This window comes from Bidens hawaiensis, unplaced genomic scaffold, assembly GCF_021521415.1.
Source record: "Bidens hawaiensis isolate Kalapana, Puna unplaced genomic scaffold, B.hawaiensis_p1.1 tig00036247_1, whole genome shotgun sequence".
Classification (NCBI taxonomy): domain Eukaryota; kingdom Viridiplantae; phylum Streptophyta; class Magnoliopsida; order Asterales; family Asteraceae; genus Bidens; species Bidens hawaiensis.
Genome location: NW_027496311.1, coordinates 52,752 through 79,619, shown reverse-complemented (window position 1 = coordinate 79,619; position 26,868 = coordinate 52,752). Strand labels below are relative to the sequence as shown.

Here is a 26,868-nt window from a genome sequence, read left to right as displayed (position 1 = left end):
AAGAGGGATCTGTTTGTTGTGCAAAGGCTCTTTTCAAGTAGGTGTAACTGTGTAAGCTATTCGTGATAACTAATTTACTTTTTTTTATTTTATCAAATTATGGAGCCTTGTTACTCCCTCTACGTTGTTTTAACTAGGCTAATGCAGGATTTAAGGTTTAGATTGCCGTCGATTGTCAATTGAAAATCGTTGTACCGTCACAAGAACAAAGATCTCTGGCGTAACACATGGTAGGACGAAAACTCGGGTGGACTCAGGATTCGAATAGACAGCCTCGCAAGGCCCAGCTCAAATCTTTTATTGCCAATATCCACCCAAACTGACACAAATGAAGATCGAATTCAGGTCTCCACTAGAGATTCCAAGCCTTCCTACCATTAGGTCACAAATGAGGGATAACTAATTAAGTAGTTTACTAGATTAGATGCATTTTATATATATATATATATGTGTGTGTGTGTTTTGAAAATGTTCGGTTACTCTAATGGAAAAAAGTGACCTTACATGCTTGTGATTGCAAACAAGTTGGGTAGCTCAAGCCCACCTATCATGTTTCGGGAAAAACTCGCCAACCAAATGCTACTATGGTAAAACCCGGTTGAGATCGGATTTCCGTTCAAAAACTTTACTTTTCTTTCAATATCAGTTTAGCTAAAGTTAGTTGGCTTGTATTTTATATTTTACTTAACTTTGAATGTATATAATTTATGTTATTTATTTTCAACTAAATTATAGTTGTAATGTAAGGATGTTTAATTTTCATCATTTTTTAAATATATACGTATTTTGTTTTCAGGTTGGTTTTGGTTCATATAAATGGAATTTGATTTAAACCCAATAATTAAAATTTTAGGTTTTTTTATTTAGTTCAATTCAGTTATGGTTTTAGCCTAATCTTGTTTAACTCAATCCAATCCAATAAAAGTTATTATTAATTATGGATTTTTCAGTTGAAACCAAGAATTAAACCAAAATAAAGTTCAGTGTTTTTTTGGTTCAGCTTTAGGTTCAACTGAAAAAAATCTACAAACCGAATATATCGAACCACCAAACGTCCTTAGAAATGTCCGTATACTTGGTTAGCCAATATAACATGTGGGTTCGAGAAGACAATTTCATAAGAAAACGAAATGACTTTTAACAACAGATTTATTTAAGTTAAAATAGAAAAGAAATCAATAATAAGAGTTACAAACGAAAATGTATACATGAATGACTATCATAGCTCCTTTATTATAGTTTAAGAGACTTAATCAAGTGTAGTTAGTTACAGCCACCTTAATCGGCCATGTCAAGAGTTAACACGGGACATTTCACTAACAATAAACATGATTGTGACCAAATAAGAATAGTTTCACAAATCCTTTGTTCTTATTTTGTGAAATGATGTTAATGTGATTCTATGTTATGTAGCATAAGAAAGAACATTCAATTCGTTGATGGAGGTAGGGGCTTGCTTAGCTTTTGATCAAAATCATCTATCCATCCATTTAGACTAGGAATTATTATATATAATAATTAAGAAGTTTGGCGACGTAAACGTTGTCTCACATTGTTTGTTGTCCTTTTTATTTGATTTTTTATTTTAAATTCATGTCGGTTCGCTACCGTAAAATACAGGATTTGCCAAATTTGCGTTAGCTCGCGATCGCAACCTAAGGTTCTTTTCCAGCAAGTTTTTTTTGTCCATCAATTCTAGACGAATTCGCGTTAGGTCACGGCCACAACGCGCATATATTTTTGGTTTTCGCCACGATCTTTTTTATGTAAATATTTTCATTTGTTGGATTTTGAGTGTTGACGAATTAACTTATTGCTTTAATTTCGGTGTTGTAACCTGATACCAACCGAACTCGTGTGTTCACCACCACAACACATGGTTCTCTGCGTACAATTTAGTGCTTACAACTTCGATTCCGACTGAATTCGCGTTAGTCCGCAAACGCAACGTGCAGGTTTTTTAATCACTTTTTTTTGTCTCTCGATTCCAGAATCAACGAATTCGTATTAGTTCGCAACTACAACGCTCGTGTTTTTTTGTTTGCCACATTTTTAATATATTTTAAATATGTTAATTGTTGTATTTGGATGTGGACGTATTTATGGTCTGCTTTATTTTTGGCTTCGTAACTAGATACCAACCAAAGTGTTATCAGTTCGTAACCGCAACGCATGTTTTGTTTGTTATGTTAATTTGTCGGATTTTTGCGTTAACAAAGTTAAATTTTTTTATTTTTTTCCGGGTGGAGGGGGGGTGGGGTTTATTACTGGTTTCGTAACCTGACTCCGATCGAATTCACCACGACTCGCAGACGCACTACACGATTTGATAAGTTGTACGGGTATGACTTTCAAGTATTTTCTTTGACATTATTTGATAATAGGTTTAATCGAAGTTTTATATAATTTACTATAAAACGATTACAATAAAGTGGCAGGCAAACGGGCAACAAGCTGCGCCGCAACCCCCTAAAGAAGAGTTTGATAATAACGATGTAAAGAAAGAGAAGGGATGAAGAACCTAAAGAAGAGTTTGATGTTAACAAAATATCTCGTTTGTGCAACAACGGAAAGGAAAAGTTTAAGCGTTACAAGAAAGAAGAAGTAAATATAAAAGCTTAATCAGAAAATGGTAGAAGTTCAAGTGGTCCTTTAATCGCTTCTTGTCCATCACTTCCCAAGGCTACGTGACATCCCTACCATCCTTTCAACTTACATTACATTGCATTTAGGGGTGCAAATGATCCGAGCCCGAGCCCGACTAGGCTCTAAATCGGCTTGTTTAACTTACACAAAGCTCGAGCTCGAGCTCGGCTCGTTTCGAGCTCTATTTTCAAAGCTCGAGCTCGGCTCGTGAGTAAATTTTCAAGCTCGAGCTCGGCTCGTTTACTATATATATACAATTTTATATGTAATTATAATTATTTTTCATATATTTTTTCTATTATAATTTTATGTATAAAATAATATATATTATTGAGTTATTTTTATTTATTTTTTCATAACATTATATATATTAATTAATAATTAATAAATATATATTTTAAAAAATTATATAAATGGCAGGCTCATTTAGGCTCGTGAGCCGGCTCGAGCTCGATAAGTGAAGCTCGGGCTCGTTTATTAAACGAGCTTTTTAACGAACCGATCTCGAGTAGCTTGCGAGTAGCTCGACTCATTTGCACCCCTAATTGCATTCCTATAGGAGAGTAAACACGTCGAAATCGAAAAGGTGTGTATAAGGCACTATATATTAAAATTTATTTATCAACTAAAGACTTTTCTAGATTATTTAAAAAACAAAAACAAAAAAAGGGTCCAGTTTATATATAGTCTAGCATGTATTGGACCAGGGGGCTTAATGATGTACCAATATATCTAATAAGTCCTAAGCCTATATTATATGGAAAACTTAAAAAAAATTGGGTCCAAATAACTCTATTGATAAATAAGGAAGCATTTCTTTTTTCTTTTTTATTACTTAACCAACCCGAATAGCCGATATAACCGAACCCAATAAAAAAACCAACAGTTAAGTTTTATGTTTATTAAAAAACCAATCTTGTGGTTCAATTTTGCTATCAACCAAAAACCGAACCGGGCAAACCGAATAAATCGATTTTAAATTTGTGTAGCCCAGAAAATCTAAGTTCAAATGTCAATGATAATTAATTAACTACAAATTTAGACCCAAACCTTCATTATCTTGGGCTTCTTTTGGCCCAAAATCTCATTTAAAACTTTTAAATAACTAAGTCATAATTCAGTAAAAACTTTTGTTTCTAATGAAATAGCATGGATTACACTGGTGCTCGAGTCGAGACCAAAAGTCGGATAACGGACCACTTTGTTGGATTACACCGGTGGTGGCAAAATGCCATATCCAATCCAACATGGTGAGGTGTTGCCCGAGTAATATGTCTGCCATTTTATTTATTTATTTATTCTCAATTTATTGATAATTTGATATCACAGTTAAATTTGCACATAATCAATATACATGGGTAACTAATATGATACTGATAGTACCCGAACCACAAGGACTATATTTGTGTAATTAACTCTATAAATAATCATCCTTAATTTCTTATAGTTATAATGCATACAAGCTGATGATACACCTCTCAAAAGACTCAAATAAAACCCTTTTATATCTCATGGTAAAATGCTGTTGCGAGATCTCTAAGCCTCTTTAAGGTAAATGATAACACTGCTTAGCTATCCCTATGTAAAATTTAATATAGTGCATCATCAAATTCTATTTAGCTTATGCTAGTACTAAAACAAAGCTTTGATACGACAAAAAGAAATATAAAAATCAGAAAAACACAAAAAGAACCTACAACATATCGCATTTATAATTCCATCGTTCCTGGCAATGATTTTTGCTTAGATTCAAAGTATTAAACAAAACAATATTGTTTGTGTCACAATCACATTAGGGGAATATTGTTAGTTAGCTCTCTTGAAAGATTATAAGTTGGTTGAGCTTTATTGATCTTGTGATAGGAATCAATCAGAATACCTAGAATCTAAAAGGCAATGCTCAAATAATTGCAGGAGTTGGAAGCCTCTTATCACATATTAAAAAGGCAACATTATATATGTACATCATTATTGACCTAGAGCAAGTTGACTGTGTATCAAGCAACCATATAGCACTTTGAACAAGAGGGCCAATGCTTCAAAAAGAAAATCATCTAGATGATCTAATAACAAAACAAATTGTAAAGATTCCTAACAACTAATGGAATCAGCTTTTTAACTACTAATAAGCTAAGTTACACCTAATCTCTAAAAATGTGACATATGGCCTTATTAACTTCAAAACAGTTTTGCTTAAAAACTTTAAAAACCTTCCCCTAATGGCATACTCCAAGTACCAACAATACAACAAAACATTTGAAAGAAAGACAATAAAATGCAATAGTTATAACAAGAACCCATGAAATAGTATAATATTATGCCTTCATTGTATATTATAAAGAAATATAGAATCTTAATACGCAAATTCTCTAAACATTTCTCAGAAACAAAATAATAATAATAATAATAATAATAATAATAATAATAATAATAATAACTGTAAACTCATCTTAAGTCTAAAAAGTCACCCTTTTTAACTCCCATTATCACACAACACCATTCATTACTTTGATAAAAGAACAAACAAACAGATAGACTATACAACTACTTTAAACATAGTCGATATACGGCCTTTTCCCCAAATTTTGCTTACCCAACATCAAACAGGAATGACATCGAGCTTTGATGAGTCATCACATCTCAAAACAATTCCCTCCAAATTCACAGGAAGAAGGCATTGGGTCCACTGGCATCCAGCTGACACGGGCTCGGATGGTGGAACAATCATTAACACATTATTTTGTCGGTGCACGACTCCCATCACGCTCACGGTACTACCTTCTTTAATATACCTGAAAATTTTTATTTCATTTTTTTAGAAAGTAATACAAGTAAAGTTTATAAATTTAAGTTGAGTTGCATATTATTATATACCCTTCTTTGAGGCGCATAATTCGGTCGTCCCTAGAGATGTTTCTGTCACTCAACCATGTAAGGAACTGTGGAGATGATTCAATGTTTGACGGGTCCGCTTCTAGAACAACAGATTCCTCAACGTATGGTGTCACGCGGGCCCCATAACCGGTTTTAACTAAGGCGCGTAAGCCAGATTGGAAGTCGGATATATAGAAATCCACCACATGCCTCTGCAAATATTTATTTATGCAAAAACTTCGTCAAATATTTAATAAATATTGTGTTACTAAATTAAGACCTGCATTTTCTCTAAAGTTTAATGTGGTCCTTTGTTTCTTTACAGAAAGATTAGAATCTTAATAATCAATTAATCATGAATCAATGAAGTAATCTTCATGATACTAAAAAGTCAACAATGCATGTCTTCTTTTTGGTAATAATATTTAATTTATTAATTCAAAGGAGAATGTTTGCTTTATGCAAAAGCTAAATTTTTCACATGCAAGAAGAAAAATATAGATGTTGGGTTATGAAGGCCTTTGGGCCGGTTTTATTAGGAGGCCCGGTTTTGGCTCCTAATTATGTTTAACCCTAATCTTGTTTATTATATATATCCCATCATGTAATTGTAATCTTGGTTCTGAGCTAATAAGAAAACCTAGTTGCAGCCCGTGGACGTAGGTCCCCTCGCGGGGACCGAACCACGTTAAATTCTTGTGTCGTTTATATTTTCGTTTATGCGTGTTTATCGTTGTGCATGTGTGTGTTGTTTCGCTTCCGCGCGCCGCTTTGTTCCTAACAAGTGGCATCAGAGCTTTGGCTTGTTGGACACACGGTTCGTTGCACTGGTAACGATTTCGCAGAAGGTTTTGGTTCGAATCTGTTTTTTGGTGATTAGGGTTGGGTAGGTCCGTCACCGTGAATAACTCTTGGAGATCGCAGGGTTAATTTCTGGTTCGTGTTCATCAGTGATCGACAGTCAAGATTATTGGTGGCTGTCAGGCTGAGTTAGGGTTTGACTATTTATTATCAACCGTAAATTAGGGAACCGGGTTTTGTGAAGACCATTTAGGTTCGGGTTCAGATTTGTTTGCAAGAGATTAGTCTGAGGTAACTTTATATAGTTTATTTACAGTTAGTTGATTTATCGGTTATTGCAAGAGCAAATCGGTTTATTTGGCAGTGTTCTGTTGAACAATCGTCAAGTTTAGGCCCGTGCCCTTGTTGTGTCTGTTCACTGTTTTCGATTTGTTCTCGTTTGTTATTGTTATAACTGAAGACGAGGTGGTTATGATCGGAATGTTGACGGTTATGGATTTTGGTTGATTGGTTTGTCATGTGAAATTGGATATAGTACTGGTGATGGATAAACTTGGAGAAAATGGAACCAGCGGGTGTGCTGGTGACGGCATAAGTGAAAAAAAAATGAGGTTAGTGGCAAGTCATGTAAACTATTGCTCGTTTGGATGATCTTTCGGTTAGGGTTTGAGTTAACTGATCGTGTGTACGGTCATAGAACCCTTGGTACCGCTTGATTTCATGAAAGTTCTACTGTTGTTATAGCTGTTTGCCTGTTAGCTGGTTCGAAACTGTGATTATTACTTCTTGTTCGTTTGGAATTGTAAAGTTATATCTTGTTTGGTGGTGATCAGTGGTACACCATTTGAGAGGTTCAGGATCTCGTGTTGGGTAAAGTTATTTGCCGGGATAGTACGAGTGGGGTTCATCTCATGGAGTGTTGGTGTGGCATGGGTTGGGATAACAGAAACAGTGGGAGCTGGGCATAGTCGACTTGATAGGTTGCGTAGAGGTGAGACATTTTAAGAGTCGATGTCGAAAGGTTTGGAATTCTGCTTTTGAGAATGTATCTGAGGTTGATGCATTGGGACTCAGTGAAGGCGGTGACGACTCTTGGGTTCAAGATTATGGTATGCTTTATTTGTTACTCACTTCAATGAAGCATTGTTGAATCTTTTAATTAAAGACTTTTGGAAGATACGAGTTTTTTTTTGTATCGTCGGAAGAAGTGAACCAACTTCCGAGTTATAAGGTCTTGGCTCGCTGAATCGGGTAGAGCTAAGGGGTTTCAGTTTGCAGACATGAAGCCTAGAGCCACGAGGATGTCAGCTTGAGCGTATTCGGAGGTCTGAACATGTTCGGGGTTTTGGCAACAGTGGGAGCACGCGGTGTGTTCTAGGTTCGTTTCCAAAGGGACGTTGGGTTCGGAGGACCAGGAATCCGAATGTGAAAATCTCTCCTGGTATAGTCTGCTGATTTGGAGAGTGTTTATCCTCTGGAAGTCTTTGAAGCCGGTTGGTGAGTAAGTGAGGGTCGGTTAAGATTGAGGATGAGTCATTGGCGAGTTTTGTCATGGCTGGGTCTGGGATGACCGGATTGGAGTTCTCGGGAGCTTCAATAGGCCTTTCAGGTAACTGATGAGAAGGGCGGATGCAACCAGGGTGTGGATTGGTAGAAATCTTAGTTTGTTCCTAGAGAACTGGAGGCTTGGAGAACTTCTTTTGTTGAAGTTTTAGCTTGTTCTTGGAACTGGAGGCTTGGTAGATTTCTATTACTGAAGATTACTAGAGTTACTGGATGAATGAGATTGTTATATTTACTTGGATGGCAGGCTGGAATTTATCGCAAGGCCTTCAAGTGGGAGATTGTTGGGTTATGAAGGCCTTTGGGCCGGTTTTATTAGGAGGCCCGGTTTTGGCTCCTAATTATGTTTAACCCTAATCTTGTTTATTATATATATCCCATCATGTAATTGTAATCTTGGTTCTGAGCTAATAAGAAAACCTAGTTGCAGCCCGTGGACGTAGGTCCCCTCGCGGGGACCGAACCACGTTAAATTCTTGTGTCGTTTATATTTTCGTTTATGCGTGTTTATCGTTGTGCATGTGTGTGTTGTTTCGCTTCCGCGCGCCGCTTTGTTCCTAACAATAGACTTGTGTCCTACAAACCTAACAAGATGTGCAATTGATTGACAAGTAATGGTTTAAACTGGAAGCAAACATTGATATTTTGAAACTAAATATTAACAAGTATTCTAACCTCCATGGACCGCAGACCCCATGTGAAACGTCGGTGTGTGGGATTTGCAGGTTTTGAACCCCAACCGCGGTATTCATATAAACTTGTGGATGTGTAAACGCATCTGGGAACCCTCTGGAATGACGATTCTAGAGGAACATTTCCACAAGTAACCACCTTCAAGAAATCAAGATTTGCCATTTATTTACATTATATATAATACGAAGTATAATTTTATCGATACTTTATATGTTATTTACCAAAAGGTATTGGTTATGTGCAAATAATACAAGCTAAACAAGGATATAAGCTCATGAAAATATCAATTATGACTACTATAAAAACATATATATTTTAGTTATTTTTAGTATTATATAAAGAAAACATTTAGTAAACGGTATGAAATCTTTTTAAATAGATTTGCTTAAAAGGATTACAAGATAAAACTGATTTGCATTGTAATAAACTAATAATCCATTCCATTCCATGATGGTGTGAAATAAGTGTTTTCTTTTTTCATATCATCATGGAATGAAATGACTTATCATAAAATAATCAGTGTTTTATTTGTAGCCCTCAAAGTAAATCATTTTTAAAAATTTTCTCGCCTTCTACTAACTTTCTTTTTATATTTTACCATAATAACTAGAAAATCTTAATTGAGGCTTTTCCTGAGCTTCTATTTTGTTTCGCTTATATTATTTGCACATAAATGTACAGATATGCAAATTAAATGGCTAACAGAATAAGTACAAGGTAATGTATTTATATAGAAAAAAATTAACATACCCCCGAAACCTTGACAAACTGTCCGTTTTTCGCAGTTCTAAGTTCAGCATCCGGATAGTCGTCAATAAAATCAATCATAGACTTCCTTCCCCAACATCCACTCAAGCTGCCACATTAGCAAAACAAATAAAGCAATACTGACAATAAAAACACTAACACCTAAAAAAACCGAACCAAAAACCCAACCTGGAGAAAGACCGCCCGTCTTCATGACGAAGATAAGTAACTGCTTGATTCTTAGCCATGGTGGTTCGCGACTTACCCGACACTGCACCATCCGAACCAGGCCCCTTTCGTGGTGCACCAGTTGAGTTCAGCGGCCCAGATGTAATAAGCCCGGTGGTCGGCAAAACTGGGATGGGGCCAGAGTTGTGTCGAGAACTAGGCATGCCTCCACCTTGGGGACCCGAGTGTTTCCTAATAGGCTCACCATGCTTATTTAACGGACCGGAACTAACTTTCTTCATTGAAGAGGAACCCGGACCAGCCCCAGACGAACCCATTCGGTTACCCGTCGACGATGTCTGGTTGGACTGAGACGAGTTCCCGCCACCAAAGGACCCGGTTCTCAACGGAGCATTAGATATCGGCCCGGACTTCCTCGGTCGGGAACTCGCATTTTCCACATCAAACATCTTCCCAAGTTCACCAGACCTTTTAATATCACCACCAGTGTAAGGCACTGCAGTGGACGACATAGTCGGTGTCCTTTCTTTCGGCTGTTCGGGCCGTCCCGATACATACAGCCCGTTATTCAGTTGATGAGACGGAAACCTCGAACTCATTTTTCAGTACACACAAAAACTTGTATTTTTTTTATATCTTTCAATTCAGAGCAACAAGATTATACGCATAATCAAAACCTATACATATAAATCAAAATTAATAACCAAAATTCATGAGATTCAACTACCCTATGTTATGGATCCAAATCAAAAACATAAAACCCATCAATCTGAGATCGGAGATAATACTGCCCTGTTGAATTACCCACAAAAAACCCCCAATTTTAAATTAGCCCTAAAAACAGTGAAATGATTGAAATCGGAATCGAAAACAATGCAAAGTTGAAAATAACAATAATGTACCTACATACTCGACCGAAGATCAAAACCCATATCGCAGATTTCGAAATGGGTGAATAAATAAAATCATAGGCACCAAAAAGATTAGATTAGTACTTTGTACATACCTTGTGACCAAGTATAATAAGCATGGCTGATCATGAGAGAGAGAGTGAGGGTTTTAAATTGGGGATTTATTTGTTTGTTTGTTTGTTTACAAAACCGATTTGTAAGTAACCCTTGATTGATTGCTAAAACTGCACTCATATTTTGCTCTCTGTTGTGGACTAAAATTAAATGTCTTGCAGCTCCTTCATACTTTTTCTTTACCTACTTCTATATTGAGATATTGACAATAATCATCCTTTGTTTCAACTCAAGTTTCGGGTTTCATAGATTGGTTTTCGGGTTTGGTTCGAGCAAACCTTTTTGTCATGACAAGGGTACGTGGAAACGGTCGTGGGTTTTGAATGATTAGGGAAGGTTGGTTGGTTTTATATGTAACTGATGATTGAGATGGTAAATGTGTTATTAATAAGATTTGATTATGTGTGATTTTGTATCCAGATAACGGTATTGTATCTGATCATGATTAAGCATGATAGGGGTTGCCTTTCTTAGTTGTGGAATGGTCGCGGGCTTCTGAATGTTCAATACGGTTGGTTTTTTTTTATGTAGTTGCCAGTCTGGGACTATAAGATGATAAATGCATCATCAGACGCACGTGATAATATATCAGGACGAATGTTTGACTAAAAAATCCATGTGCGTGCACTTATACACATGTATATCCGTAAGAATATGAGACAACTTTACTATAATGACTTAACTAGTCACTCAAACTCGATGTTTATATAGTGCTACCAAAAATTACACAAATTATTTTCACATGATTAAGTTATTATGTATCTTACGGCTTATAAGAGTAACTACATAAAAGAACATACAATACATGCACATCATCTAAAAAACAACATAATCTTTTAGTCATTATAAATTTTAGCAATCATTGAAAGGCAAAGGTACTCACATGAAATGATGTAAGAGCATCCGGCCCATTAACTCGGCTGGGCCCAAATGTTTATTTTTATTTATAAACAAGATTGTTAGGTCTTGTTTAGTCAGTTGATTATTTTTAACAAAGAAATTGTAAGCTTTAAGCTTGTTAACTGAATCATTCGGTTCGACTCGTTTAAATGAAATCATTGCGTTCTTGAGCCATTTGATTGCTAGTCGAAACGACATCATGAAAAGCATAGCAATCATTGAATAAAATGTGTGTGGTAACGAAGACAATTTAGAAAATCAAATAAAAACTATTAAGATAGAAAAACAGATGAGAACGATATTGGTATGTTTCAGTTCATGGACAAAGATGGAAGAGTTATACGGCCACACGCGACTTGAGAGCAAAGTTGTTTAGAAAGTTTTTATGCATCACATTTTAAGGTTATGCCTATATATTTTTTAAATCAAAAACAACAAAAGGTTATATAGAAAACTATAATAATAATAATAATAATAATAATAATAATAATAAAACTTTATTAATTAATTAATAAACTTCTTTCCAAAGACTGATTAACCTTTAAATGGCTTGAGCTAGAGATAGATACAATGAGCCGTTAAAGAAGTTTTGTGGGGGGAGGGTGTTAGGAAAACAAGGTTAGGTTTGCAAGTGACAACTTATAAGGCTACTTGTTATGCTTCGGCACCGCCGACATTGTCCAGTCACATCACCAATATTGGTGCTGATAATCCAAGCAAAGTGAAGAACAACGTCAAAGGGGGAGGGTCTTGTTAGTGTGTTAGTGCCAAATGGGCTCAAAGGCGGGGTCCACCCCTACTAACAACCAATTACTTTTTGTTTTCTTATTATTTTATTTTTTTCTAGTTAAACCATAACATACTTGTTAAATGATATGTTAATTAAAGCTCATTATCTATGTGCGTTTAACTAGGCTTGGTAGTTAAACCATAGCAAATAGCAGAAACATGAGCATTACTCGCTCACTAAAACATAATAAAATATTTTGAAAACATGATTACGAAATATAATTGTAAAAGAAAATTCTAAAAATATATGGGAGGAGAACAAGAAAGAAAGCTTAGGTATGATATGTAAATAAGAGCAAACCACACATGCTAAAGACAAAAAACATATGAAACTATAAAAGTGTAAAAATAATGAGACGGACTATTGCTGCACGTGATTAGAAGTGTAAGGACCTTTCGTGACCTTTAATGCTAGATTTTTTCACCGAAGTCCAAAACGACCAACCCACTTTCACCTTCTCACAATCTCACGCCTCTACCAAATAATTTCAACCCATTAAGAACCAACCAATAAGCCGTTCATAAAAATATAAAATAAAATAAAAACCAACAAACATGACATCAAATTTAATATTTAACAATAGAATCAATTAATTTTTTTACCTCAAGTTTAACAAAATATGTTTATTAAAGCTCAATATTGTTTCAAAATTTTAAAAGATTTGAGTTGGAAAATTAGCTACTGAAAAATTTGATCACGATTTATTTTCCTAAAATAGAATGACTATATATAACTACTTAATTTGTTTCTTGTATTAGGAGAGCCAGCTGTATAAAGTTATCAACTTCTTTAATACATTATCATATCACTTTGTATTTGATTAATAACAGATGTTGTGGTTTGGTTTATATAGATAAAATCGTCAAATTAATCGTCGGTTTGATTTTAGTATCGGGCATTCAAAATAGTTTTGGCTAATTAATTTATAAATGTTTTAACCTGTCTATACGGTTTGAATACAGCTTATAACAATCGACAAAACCTTATGCTAGCTTTAAATTACCTACTAGAATACCATAAAAACGATAATTAACAATATCATCAAAGATAGAATCCCGTTTCTTTAAACATGCAGCGTAGATCATGTTGTTTATACGCTTTCAAATCACCCACCAAGTAGTCATGATAATAACATCCTTAATCAATCTTCTTTTTTACTAATAATAATAGTATCGATCCAAAAAACCAAATCTGAAGAAATCAAAGACAGAAAAAGTCACCTTAAGCCAATAAGCCACTGCTTTCTGAAATTGAACAACCACATTGCATTCTCCAAACCATATGCTCAGTCATCTAACTTGTCTCGAGCAAGCCGAACACAAAATCAAAGGAATGTCCAAATGACAATTACACAAATTTAATTTCACGGTAATACAAAGTAAATGAATTTTCCATACCAAAATGTTAACTTTCCAAGGCAGAGTCAATTACATTTCTAACCAATTTAACTTAAATTTCCTTTCTAACTCCATATCCCAGTTCCAACTATCCGAATTATTATTTAAACTACCTCGTTTAATATAATGAGTTAAATCCTCAAGTTGGGATTCCTTAGCCTAAGCAAACAATTTTTATCATTATACACATATGCCCTTTTAATGAACTTTAATAAAAGTTTATCCAAACGGTAAAAACTCAAGCGGGCATCAAGAAACTCTCTCAACACTTAAATATTGGAGTTATGGCCGCAAACGAACCGAACGTTTGATGAACTGTTTGTGGATTGTTTGGAGTTTAATTATGTTCACTCGCTTAATAAATGTACGAAGATTAACAATGAGTTCCGTTCGATTAAGTAAGTGAACGAACACGAACATAGACTATATTCGTTCAATTGTGTCTGTAAAGTTCGATATTGTGTGTTGTTTATATCTGTTTATGTTGTTAGTTTGTTTGTGTTTGTTCATTGAAGGCATTTAATACTATTTAATTAAATGATTTTTCTAAACTTATCATATACATATATATTTAATAAAATTATTAGCCATAGGACAAATGTGTGATAAATTTCACATGAATAAGAATGCAAAAAAAAAATCACAAACACAAACTTGTTAGCCTGCTAAAAGTTGACGGTGACCGTTCTCTTTTAGCCAAATCAAATAAAACATTTTTTGTGCTCATTTGAATTTGTGAATCGTTCTTAAACACTAAAACGATCATACATACCATAAACCAAGTCATTAAATATCAAACTCTTGTCGCAAACACCATATGACAATTTGGAAATTATAAGTCAGTATTTAGATTAGATTAATATGATGATTAACACCAAAGAAAGAACGATTTGTATAGCAATTCACAACGTGCCCAAATCAAAGTTAAACATTTTATGTATGTATGACCAATGAAGTTTCTCAGGTCATTTAAAATTTAAGAAACCTAGGCTCTCTCGATCTTCATATCAAGAAGAGCGAAACAAGAAGCTTGTAATTTAAGTGCCTAGATACTCAAGCGTGTTTGTTCCTAAATACTTATTGTCCATTCATATTTCTCAAACTAAACAAACCCATAACACATCGATCCCATAATCTTGTAAAACAAAAAAATATATACATATTCTAAGTCATCCTACAAAGATTGATACAACCAGGCCGGTGCGTTTCTTTTTTTTAAAATAGAACCACTAAGTTCTTTTGTTATTTCATACGAATCAAAGAAAAGAATATAGAGATCAAGAACCGAATTAATTAAGACTAATTTTATCGAGTTAATTTATTCATAATCCAAAACGATAAACATAGTTGCATGTCTCCCAGACTCCACTTTGAATGTACAAAAAGGATATTCATAAATATTAATGTAGCAAGCTAGATAAATCAACCCTAAAATTCTCTTTTAGCATAGGTGGCAGCGACCGGTTTCTTCTTCTCCAAGGGAATCTGGGGTTTGGGAGCGGGGTGAGCAGGGGTGAAAGGCTGGTGGTATGTGCTAGCGGGTGCATGGTGGTCGTATGTCGCATCGGGTTGACAGTGGTGGCGGTGCTGGTGGGTGTGGGTCTCGGATGGAGAGGTGTAGGTAAAGTTAGTGGTGGTAGTGATGGTGGTGCTGTTTTGGGTGATGATGATGACGGTGGTGGTTTTGTTGGTGATGGCGATGGACAGAGGAGCAGAGGCGGGGGGTGCATCAGGACGAAATAAGGAAATGATAAGGACCGCCAGAGCCAGGCCTATCACAACGTACAGAAAGATATGCCGGAGGAAGTTGACAACGGCGTACACACGCGGATAACTCCTGAATGGAATGTACGGCAACACTATTTCACCTCCCACTGATAAACAAAACATGATAACCGAGGGAATCACAGAGCAACCTCTTTGCGGTTCCCTTCAGGTAATCCAATCCTACTGGCATCATGTATGCGGCCGTTGCCTTTGTCATATGCTTTGACCTGAAAATCATAGTCGAATGGTCTATAAATAACAACATAACATTTGGTTGGGTTTTAAATAGTCATTGTTATTGACTTATTGGACTATTCTTGCTTTAATAGTTAATACGGTAACATTTAGCTGGTCTTTAAACAATTATTGGGATATTCTGGCCCAAGTAGAAGTACATACTACATGCTATATATACTGCCTCTAATACACATCAATTCTATATATAGAATTTGCAATGTTAGTGTGGAACATTTTGTGCTTTCTTAATATCTTTTATTATTTTCAATTTTTTTTATTTATAACCCTACACTTTTTATATTTTACATGTTTGTCATTAAATATTTTTCATTGTCAATCTCAACACTTTCACTTTCAACTCTGGTTACCAATACTTTTCATATTTTATCTTTTTTCATGTGATATTTTGGTCTAAATTTTGTGAGTTGAAACGGTGCAATGCTCGTGTGATTCAACGTTTTACGTATTCCCCCCCCCCCCTTGAACAGTATGTCGTGACACACGGTTCGTAAGTTGATTTAGTTATTATTTTCTATGTTTTATGTTTCGATTTATTTTTTTGCGTGTTAACACGCCGTAACGGTTGTGTCTGGTTAAACGTTTTTACATGTACTTTTCGTTCGTTTTAAAAGACCCACAATAACGCGTGGGTCCAATCCTCCCTTTAACGCATGTGCTTGATAAAATGTTGCCCCTTCAACATATGGATTCGCTAAAACCTTTCAACGTTACTTTTTACATGTCTTTACGCCTTTGCCGCAACGCGGGGCTAAATACTAGTTACCTAACAAAATTAAAAGGCTTCTAATACACATCAATTATCAAACAAAATTTTAAAATGTTTATTACATCAAAAACTTACTTCATACATGTTTTTTTATTCTATAATTAATTTATTTATTTTGAAAACTGTTTTCTTTTTAGTTATTTTAAAAATCATAACAAAAACGTTTTTGTAAAATAAAATTTTCAATTGCTAGTTTCTTTTTGAACTTTTGGTTTTAACATTGGCTATTGGAAAATCTTTCAATCAAATACAATTTATAAAATCTTTTATCCAAATACCGGTTTTGTAGAAACTCAATGGGTTTTGAGCCGGGTATAGTCGACGAGTATTTTGTCAAAACCCGATAGAAAACCCGAAACCTCGATGGGAAAACCCGAAACCCGACAGGTAATTACCCAATTAAAACCCGACGGGTTTGGGATGGACTTTTATAACCGGGTATGGGATTGGGAATACCTAAACCCGACACATAATGAGAGATATCCGTACGTATAATGATAAATGAGGAAGAAAACTTACTCTTTGGGATTCTGCTCTTGCTCATTGTTCGCCGGCGTCATCTGGATTGGTATTTCCTGCTGCGGCTGAACAGGTGGCTGTGGAATCGGCTGCGGGGTGAAAAGGGTGTGTGTCATTGGGTAAGAGTAATGGCAATCGCAATGACCTCTCCTCTCCTCTCCTCTCCTCAGGGAATGAAATTGGATACTTAGGGCTAGTTTGGGATTTCTTATTTAGTCCAAAAGGTTTTGCTTTTGGTTAAAAGGAATTTTATATCTTATGATTTTTAAAAATGAGCTTTTAAAAAAAGTGTTTGTATTAGCTAACGTGGGTACATATGTATTTTTAATCTAAAAGTCATCAAAAGTCACAAATTCTTGACTTCTCAAAATCAGTTTTTTTAAACTAAATGAAAAGTTAAAACCTAAAGTCCTTTTCACTTGTACAAACACCTTTTTCTATTTTTTCCTTTTTGCAAAAGTTAAAAAGGAGGAGAAGATAAGCAATCCCAAACACCCCCTTAATGGCTTCCTTTTCCTTTTCCTTTTGTAAGTTAACTAATGTGCCCCCTTTATTTAATATCTGCAACTCTCTAAATCAATAGGGGTATAATTTATGACACGACCCGAAATCGAATACGAACTCGACATGAAAAAATATAGGTTTTGGGTCGGCTGATACGACCCGTTTTCTTAAACAGGTCAACCCGAACCCGACACGTTTAAAAAACGGATAAACCCGAACTTGACCCGTTAAAAAGTGGGTTGACCTGCTAACCCGTTTAAAAATTTTAGAAAAGTTAATATTTTGATTTTAGAGATAATAAATTTTAAACTTTGAAGTTAAATACTTAGATTTTTAATTTTTCATATATCAATTAACTTTTAAAAATAAAATTAATTTCTTTTTAAACTACTTTATCTACTTTTTACGTCCAAACATTTATATTTTATTAATTCAAACCGTCCATTATGTGGTTATTCCATTTGTTTATTTTTTTCTTGAGCTAAAAATATGTGAATATAAGTTTGTTAATTGGATAAAAGAGAGGTAAATACACAAAAACAATTAGCTAGTGTTTGGTATGCAACAATGATATGTGAATGGAATGATTCATTGCGTGGGAATGAAAAAAATGATGTTTGGTTGCTCAATAGATAGAATCATACATTACACATGGAATCTCATTCCATAAAAATCATTCCTTTCAACCCCCTTCTTTTTTTTCATTCCATTCCTGCTTCACCATACTTTCTCAATAATGCCATCACTTAACAACCACCACCACCACTACATCAACACCACTTAACAACAACCACCACCACCACTACCATCGCCACCACCACCACCTGAGCGCCACCACCAACACTACTGTCGCCACCACCTCCGCCGCCGTCGCCGCCACCACCAGCGCTGCCATCGCCACCGCAGCCACCATCGCCACCACCACCGACCACCTTACAACCAGCGGTACCACCGCCACCGCCACCATCATTACGGTAGCCACCGCAACCATTGGCATCCCCTCTGCTTGGCTATCACCGCGACCACCACTGTCGCTGCCTGACCGCCACCACCATTTCTGCCACCCTATCATCGTCATCACTACCAAATGCTATCACGGCTTAACCACCATCACCCCCACCCTCACCCCCACCACCACCGCCACCACCACCACAACCATCGCCCCTACCGCCTGACCGCCACCGTCACCACCATTTTCGTCACCGGAGCTACCACTACCGTCGCCAAAATGTAGTTTTTTTTTATTTTGGTAAAAAAAAAAGTTATTTTGAGATAGGAGTGCTTTTATTATTTCTATTTCATTCCTACAACTTTTTTGTACCAAATAAAATAAAGTAATAATTCATTTCATTTATATAGGTTAACCAAACAAGACAAAGAAATAGTAATGATCCATTTCATTCCCTTGTCCATTCCATTTCTTCTCCCATTCCATTCCCCATTCATTCCATTACCTCCAACCAAACATACCCTTAGATCTATCACAAACTATTAACAACTTTTAAACGAATAAGAGTAATTAATTATTTAATGTATTACTAACTCAATGGGTATTGCTCGTATTCGAATATGAAAGTAAAATGCATTGACTCGTTATGCCACTAGTTAAGAGCATTTATAATTTTTCCCTTCCTAATGAAAATTTCTGAATCTTTCACATGACACCAAGTTATGCTACTAGTTAAGAGCATTGAAGAGTGTTTCTTTGACTAGTTTTAAAACTTAGAATCAAAATATGTAAAATGGACAACAAAAATTCTCCATGCATGCTGAAACCATTTCATGAAGCGAAACAAATAGTTCAAATATTTTTATAAAGTTTAATTATCTTCCATTTCTAACACATTTCGTTAAAGGTTAGAGTTGTTTCCTTTATATTATGTCTACCCAATAACTAATATCATTTTAAAACAAATTGAAATTTAATTTTTGAGTTTTCGAGAATGCATACAACACAAGAACATTATGTGATATTTTAGGATTAAAATTAATAAAAACATTACACATTACGAAAATCACTAACGGCAAAAGGCCACCGTCAGCTGGTCCAACCCAACCGTACAGAGCTCTTAAGCTTTTTCAAATTATCTACAGTTCAGGAGAAAAATCCTGTTAAACCCGGACGCCCTCGAAATCGAGCCGGATATCATAAAAATCTCAATTTTTCTTTATTAAACTACCCATACCAGCCTTAAACTAGAAGCTGAAACCACTTGCCCAACACAAGTAAAAAAAAAGAATACGAACCCTTCAAGTTGTATTCCATGTTGTTAAAGTGGTTCCTTATTAATTGAAAACTAGAGCTCACAATCTCAATTAATAAATTAGAAAAATGGACCGCGTGTCAGTAGATCTTCTAATGTCGATAGGTACCAACTTCTATTTGATATCATTAAACCTCATAAAAGTAACCATGCATTTTATATTTATTCTCCTTTTTCTTATACTCAAAAATAATTGTGGTACAAGGTTTACCATATTTATGCATAAGATACTTACAATGAAAGCACTTGTAAAGCTCTTCTATGAATGCATGTCATCCTTGCCCTAAGCATATAACAACTTTCCATCACAACTTACGCCTGTTGGTACAGTTTATATACCTTGTAGTTCTTTCTTTATATATTTTACCCACATTCAATTTGTTTCTCTCTTATAGTTTTTGAAAATTTAAATATACCGTTGCGACATACTTAATTTTATCAAAGTTTTGGTATAAATTTCAATTAAAACCGAGTTCTGCTTATTTTTATATATTACGATATAACATCCAAACCGTGTGTGCCTATTTTATGAACGTTTTTTTTTACCAGTGTGACGTGTTTATTTTTATCAACTCTCTGACGTTTATTTTTAGCGGCCTTGTTTTTTGTATTCCATAATGTTTCGAACATAATCAAGGCCCTCGATGCAAATGCATAGGTTTGTGATGTTTTCCGTTTTCTTTTTAAATAATGTTTCGAATGTTATGACGACGTCCAGGTTTCGTTTTCCTTATTTGAGTTACGTGTGTTATCAACATCCCTTCAACGTGCCGGTTCGCGTGACATTTTGACATTATTTTTTATCACGGTTTTACATCAATGCCGCCACACACGACACAGGGTTCCTAATACTTTACCAATGAACTAATAACTTAAGCTCACACCACGAATCACGGATATTCATGCTAGTTTGATTTAAACTCCATGGCTTTGTTACTTAAAAATATGTTTGGTGCCATTGCTTTGGTGATAAATTCAGAATTTCAGATAACCGGTTCAAATCATTTATGCCTATCCATTCCCTTTCAGATATGAAAATAATATTATTATATGAATTTTAATAACGAACACAACAAACAGTGGCCTAGTGGTATAGTGTTTCCCTTTCACAAGTGTGGTGGTGGGTTCAAATCCTTACAAATGAAACGTTCGATGGAATTAAGGTTGAAAAATAATTACCGTTCAAAAATGATTCGCTTAAATCATTTATATAAACGCTTCAAATGGTTTCAAATGAAATAATCAAGTTGCAAACGTGTTAATCAGGTTAAGGAGTCAATTTGTTAATTTACTCAATTTGACAAGTAGTATTTAAGTTGTAATTATGTTAATCAGGCTGGTGAGTTGTAAAAAATGGGTTAAAATGTCATAAACCTGTTTGTGGGTAGAACTTATTCAATCAAGTAGGTTGTCGGGTTGACCGACATAATTAAACGAGTTAAGTAAGTCAACTCATTTATTAAACATGCTAGTTATGACAATCCAAAACCTAATTATCATCATGTCATGTCGGAAACCATCGTTAAAATTCTAGAAGGTTGATGTGAACTAAATGTCGCAGTCTAAAACAATAAATTATAACTAATCAAAACAATAAATTATAACTAATCATGCTCAATTATACTAAAACCTATGACTATCAACTACTTCTGGTAGACCTTTTATCGTTGTTAACAATAAAGAGTATTTAAGTGGAAAAGTTGGTTTCAACATGTATACATGGTGCAGTGTTGGATACCAAATTTTCAGCAGGGAAAATGGAAAATGGGTCAGGCCCTTGTAAAAAAAATGTGTTAGACCTTAGAAAACAAATATAATTAAGAAAAGAAGCAAAGTAACTGAAAAAATAAAAACAAAAATCACCTATCTCAAAAGTCCATACTCCATAGGACGTTTCGTGGAAGCCTGGAAGGGGATTTTTTTGTTTGTGGGACCCAATTTGAAAATCGTGCTCTCTCTATATCTCGACGTGCCCATCTTTTGTTAAAATTTAGGGACAAACTTGGTTACCATTTAAGATTATTTTACAAATTTACTATTCTAAAACTTAATAGAAAATAATGAAATTTATATATATTTTTGTGGCCCTACAAATAGTTGAATTTGAAAAGAACAATAATCTCATAAGTCCATCGTCAGATGGCCCAAACTAGTCGTACGGAGCTCGTAAACATCTTCAAGTTATCTCCGGTTCAGGGGAAAAATTCTGGTAAAACCCAGACACTCTTAAAATTGAACTGGATATCATAAAGATCTCGATTTTTCTTCATTAAACCACCCATACACTTCACTTCTTAAACTAGAAGGTGAAACCACTTGCTCAACACATGTAAAAGAGAATATTTTTGTGGCCCTACAAATAGTTGGATTTGAAAAAGAACAATAATCTCATAAGGTTATCGCAAGTTGGCACAACCTAATCGTATAGAGCTCGTAAGTGCCTCCAAGTTATCACCGCTACAGGGGAAAAATCCTGTAAAACCCGGACGCCCTCGAAATCGAACTGGATATCATAAAGATCTCGATTTTTCTTAACTGAACCACCCATACCCTTCTTAAACTAGAAGGTGAAACCACTTGCCCAACACATAGAAAAGAATACAAAAAACCCTTCAAGTTGTACTCCCTGCCGTTAAAGTGGCTCCTTATTAATTGACAACTAGAACTCACAATCTCAGTTAATAATTATAAGGAAAATGAACCCCGCGCGTGAGTAGATTTTCTAATGTAGACAGGCACCTTGATATCATTAAACCTTAGAAAAGTAATCATGCATTTGATATTTAGGAGCTGTTTGTTTGGCACTTAATGAGACCATTCAAATATAGATATCTGAATCGATCAGACATGGGTGTGTTTGGTCTGTTCAAATAAAACCTCTTAATGGTTCAGTGAAGTCTGAACCATTCAGCTTAAAAAAATGGCTGAATCATTCAGCACACACACATGCCAATTATACCGTAACATACACAACACTCTTCTTCTTCTTCACCACCGATCTTCATCAGCTCCCTACACCTTCGCACCGTTGACCACCGCCGCCGCCGGACCTGAACACCACGTCTCTTTTTTGCTCCGTCGATGTAGGTAGCCAGGTTCAATATCTATTCAATAGATCTGATTAAATAGATTTCTGTTCCATCTTCAATAGATCCGATTAAGCAGTAAGTTTTTGCGTGAATTTAGTGCATTATATATATATATATAGGTATTGGGTTATTTCAAAAGTTTTTTTACTGCGAGAAGTAACCATAACCAATCAAATTTTTTCTTTTTATTTTATATTTACATTATGTATAGGGGTATCATTGTAATCTCTCCAAATATTATTTTTAGTAACTAATAATTGTAGGGGGGTTACAAAATATATTAATTCTTTGTATTTGTTTTTATTTTATTTATGTGTAAATTAAATCTAAAAAGAATCATATTTTTACTAGGGATGGTAGTTAAACCTGGACCCGACGGGAATACCCGAAACCCGACATAACTGGGATGGGTATTACCCGTCCCATTAGGGTTTGGGACTGGTTTGGGATTAGTTTTGAAATTTTTCGCGGGTCTGAGACAGGTTTGGGATTTATAAAATACCCAGTTACCTAGCCCGATTACCCGATAACGATGACCCATTACCCGATTATATACCTGATATACCCGACATAATTTTTTATATAAATTTGTTATACATATATTTAATATAGTTTATTAAAAATAATATTTTTGATTTTTTTGCTAACTGGTGCGCCATTCAACTAATTGACTAAAAGATACAGTAACATTAAAAAAAGTATATTCTATTATATAATTAACTAAAAATTAGTATATTAATTAACTAAGGAGAGGAAAAGAAAATTAACTTCACCGGTATGGAAACATTTCTCTAACGGGTACGCCTGAAACCCGCGGATATGCCCGATACCCGACGGTAATTACCTGATAAAAACCTGACAGATCTGGTACGGGTTTCTATAATCGAGTTCGGGTCTGAGAATGCCTAGACCCGTCCCAGACCCCCCATTGCCATCCCTAATTTTTCAGATTTATAGTATTATATTTTTTAATAATTTTTTTAATTTTTTATTTTACTGTTATTTTTAGTTTCATTAATAATAAAAAACAATCAAACGATTTACAATGAAGTGGCAGGTAAGCGGACAACAAGCTGCGCCTCAACCTCCTTTTGGATAGCAAACCCAACCCTACTAAAAACAAAGTTTTGATTCTTATGGGCCGATAAATTGCTATGCATGACTTTCTGAACTTTATTTAGAAGGTCCACGGCATCTGGAGCTAAGTAACCAAAAGTGTCAAAGGAAAATGGGATGAACACGTGTTGATTCTCCAAACAAGCTTTCTCGTGTTTAACAACCTTGTCCGATGCCGCCTTCAATGCTGCCTGACATGCTACAAACCCATTGTTCCTTAGCCCAACAAGGGGGGACACTCCTGTGAGATCCACACAAGCGTGTTTCCCCCCTACCCACCCAAAAACAAGAAAACTGTGTATGTAATTCAAAATATTTAAATTTATTTTTTTTACTTTTTCAACCAACCAAAATTCCAATAATTTATACATACACAATTCGAAATACCATCAACACAGTACATAGATGAACCTACACATGATAAAATTTACACATATGTAATTCAAAATATCACAGACACGGTACATATATGAACCTACACACGATATAATTTACACATAGACAATTTGATATACCACATACACAGTATATATATGAAATATGTAACTACACTTTCACAAACCCCCCTACACAAAACTATATGATTCTAATTTTGCTATGTAGGTACTATATAAAAAATCCATATACAACGTAATGTTGAAAAAATTATGTGTTATATAAATAAATCCTAAAAACAAATAAACAGCTTAGACAACCATAAATTCCAAAAAAAAAAATACTTTATTTACAAAATTTTGATGAGAAAAATTAAATAGTATTAGTCATCTTATGAGCATTGATTATGCAAGAAAAAATAACCGCTAAATACATTAATGTCTGGTTTAATGAGGCCAACATCACAAAAGACATGTATGTCCTTTTTATTTAAAAATATGTCATAAATATGTGTTTTTATTTATGATAATGCCATTTCTATTGTTGACAATTGATTAAACACAATCAATGGTCTAGATTTACTTTTCGCACTTCTCGCTATAATATCATTTCTCGCATGATCCATCCCCTATATATATATATATATATAGGATCAGGATCATGTGATAACTTTTTGGGAATTGAGAACTATGAGAACCATTTTGAATCACAAAAAAACCCAAAAAATAAAAAAATCATAAAACTAAAAAAACACAAAAATAAAAAAAGTAAAAAAACCAAAGTTCTTAGTTATCATCTCGGTTTCTTAAAAAAAAGCGTAAAAAAAAATTTCTCGGTTTAGCTAAATTATACATATATGTATAATATGTACATATATGTACACACATGTTTTTTTTCCTATACACATATATATAATTTAAGGTAAATGATATTGTACATATGTGTACATTACGTAACTAGAGATTAAATGAAAGTATACATATGTGTATAGGTATAATACGAATTAAAAAGAAAAAAAATCGGTTTTTCTTATTATACATATATGTATAATATGTACACAGATATTTTTTCCTATACACATATGTATAATTTAAGGTAAATGATATTGTACACATGTGTACATTACGTAACTAGAGATTAAATGAAAGTATACATATGTGTATAGGTATAATACGAATTAAAAAGAAAAAAAAATTTCGTTTTTTTTATGAAACTGGAATGAAAAGTAAGAATTTTGGTTTTTTTACTTTTTCAATATTTTCGTTTTTCTTTTGTTTTATATTTTTTAAAGGTTTTTTTTAGTGGTCCAAAATTGTTCTCAAAGTTCTCAATTTGCCAATGGTTCTTTTAGGATCCTTACCCTATATATATATATATATATATAGGGGATGGTTCAGGAGAGAAATGAAATTACTGTGAAAAATGTGAGAAATGAATATAGGCCACTAATTTTAATTTAGGTTTTAAATGCTTAATGATAAATGAGGAAAGTATTAATGCATGCTCTCTCTTCAATTAATATAACTAATAAATATAATAGTTATCTATTTAATTAATATAACTAATCAAATTATTATAATTGGAAAATATTAAGAATTAATTTATTTTTATAACTTATTTTCTTCTCTCTTGAATTTTTATCCTACATAAGTACAGTTTATTCATACATTAAAATTTCTTTTTATCCAAAACCAATTTCTTCCAACTCAGTATATTAATATCCATCAACACGTATTTACATTGTGATGAATAGTAAAAAAAACTATCTTACACGTGTTTACATAAAATATCAACAAAAAAGTACACAACTTACACAAAAACATATAACCTACACTTGTTCTAAGAATAAGAAAACATTATATATATATATATATAGAGAGAGAGAGAGAGAGACTTAAGTTCAGGAGAGAAAATGAATATAGACCACTAGTTTTATTTTATGTTTTAAATGTTTAAAATAAATGAAAAAAATATAAATGCAACAATAAATGCATTCCCTCTCTTCAATTAATACAAATAATATAACCATAATAAATCCTTCTCTTTTGAATTAATACAACTAATATAACCAAAATAAATCCTCTCTAATTAATAAATATCAAAACATAATATTTCTTTTTTCAATTGATATACTTAGAAAAATTATTGTTATAAATAATAATAAAAAAATATCATAAAAATGTGTTAATTAAATATAAACAATAAATATAAGACATACACAAAATTATATAACCTAGACTTGTTTGAGCAATAAAAATGTACAACATACAAAAAAGTATACAACTTACATATGTAATTTGACATCAACAATTATATAAACTAGAAAAAGATACACACATTCTATACGTGTGTATGTTATATGTTTTTCGTGTGTAGGTAATATGTTTTCTTATTCTTAGAACAAGTGTATGTTACATGTTTTTGTGTAGGTTGTTTATTTTTTATTGACATTTAATGCTAACATATGTAAGATAGTTTTTGTATTATTCATCACAATGTACCTACGTGTTGATGGATATTGATATATTGAGTTGGAAGAAATTGGTTTTGGATAGAAAAAATATTTAATGTATGAATAAATTGTA

General features: G+C 34.0%; 1 protein-coding gene across 1 annotated transcript; it reads right to left on the bottom strand.

Annotated features, from left to right (window-relative positions):
- Positions 1 to 5,096: 5,096 nt before the first annotated feature.
- Positions 5,097 to 10,562, bottom strand: LOC143588233 (putative membrane protein At1g16860). The gene is made up of 6 exons (XM_077069296.1): positions 10,520 to 10,562; positions 9,514 to 10,190; positions 9,328 to 9,433; positions 8,560 to 8,715; positions 5,521 to 5,732; positions 5,097 to 5,438 (listed from the first exon to the last, which is right to left on the bottom strand). The coding sequence occupies exons 2-6, from the start codon at positions 10,110 to 10,112 to the stop codon at positions 5,246 to 5,248; spliced, it is 1,266 nt and encodes a 421-aa protein (XP_076925411.1). The 5' UTR covers positions 10,113 to 10,190; positions 10,520 to 10,562; the 3' UTR covers positions 5,097 to 5,245.
- Positions 10,563 to 26,868: the final 16,306 nt, after the last annotated feature.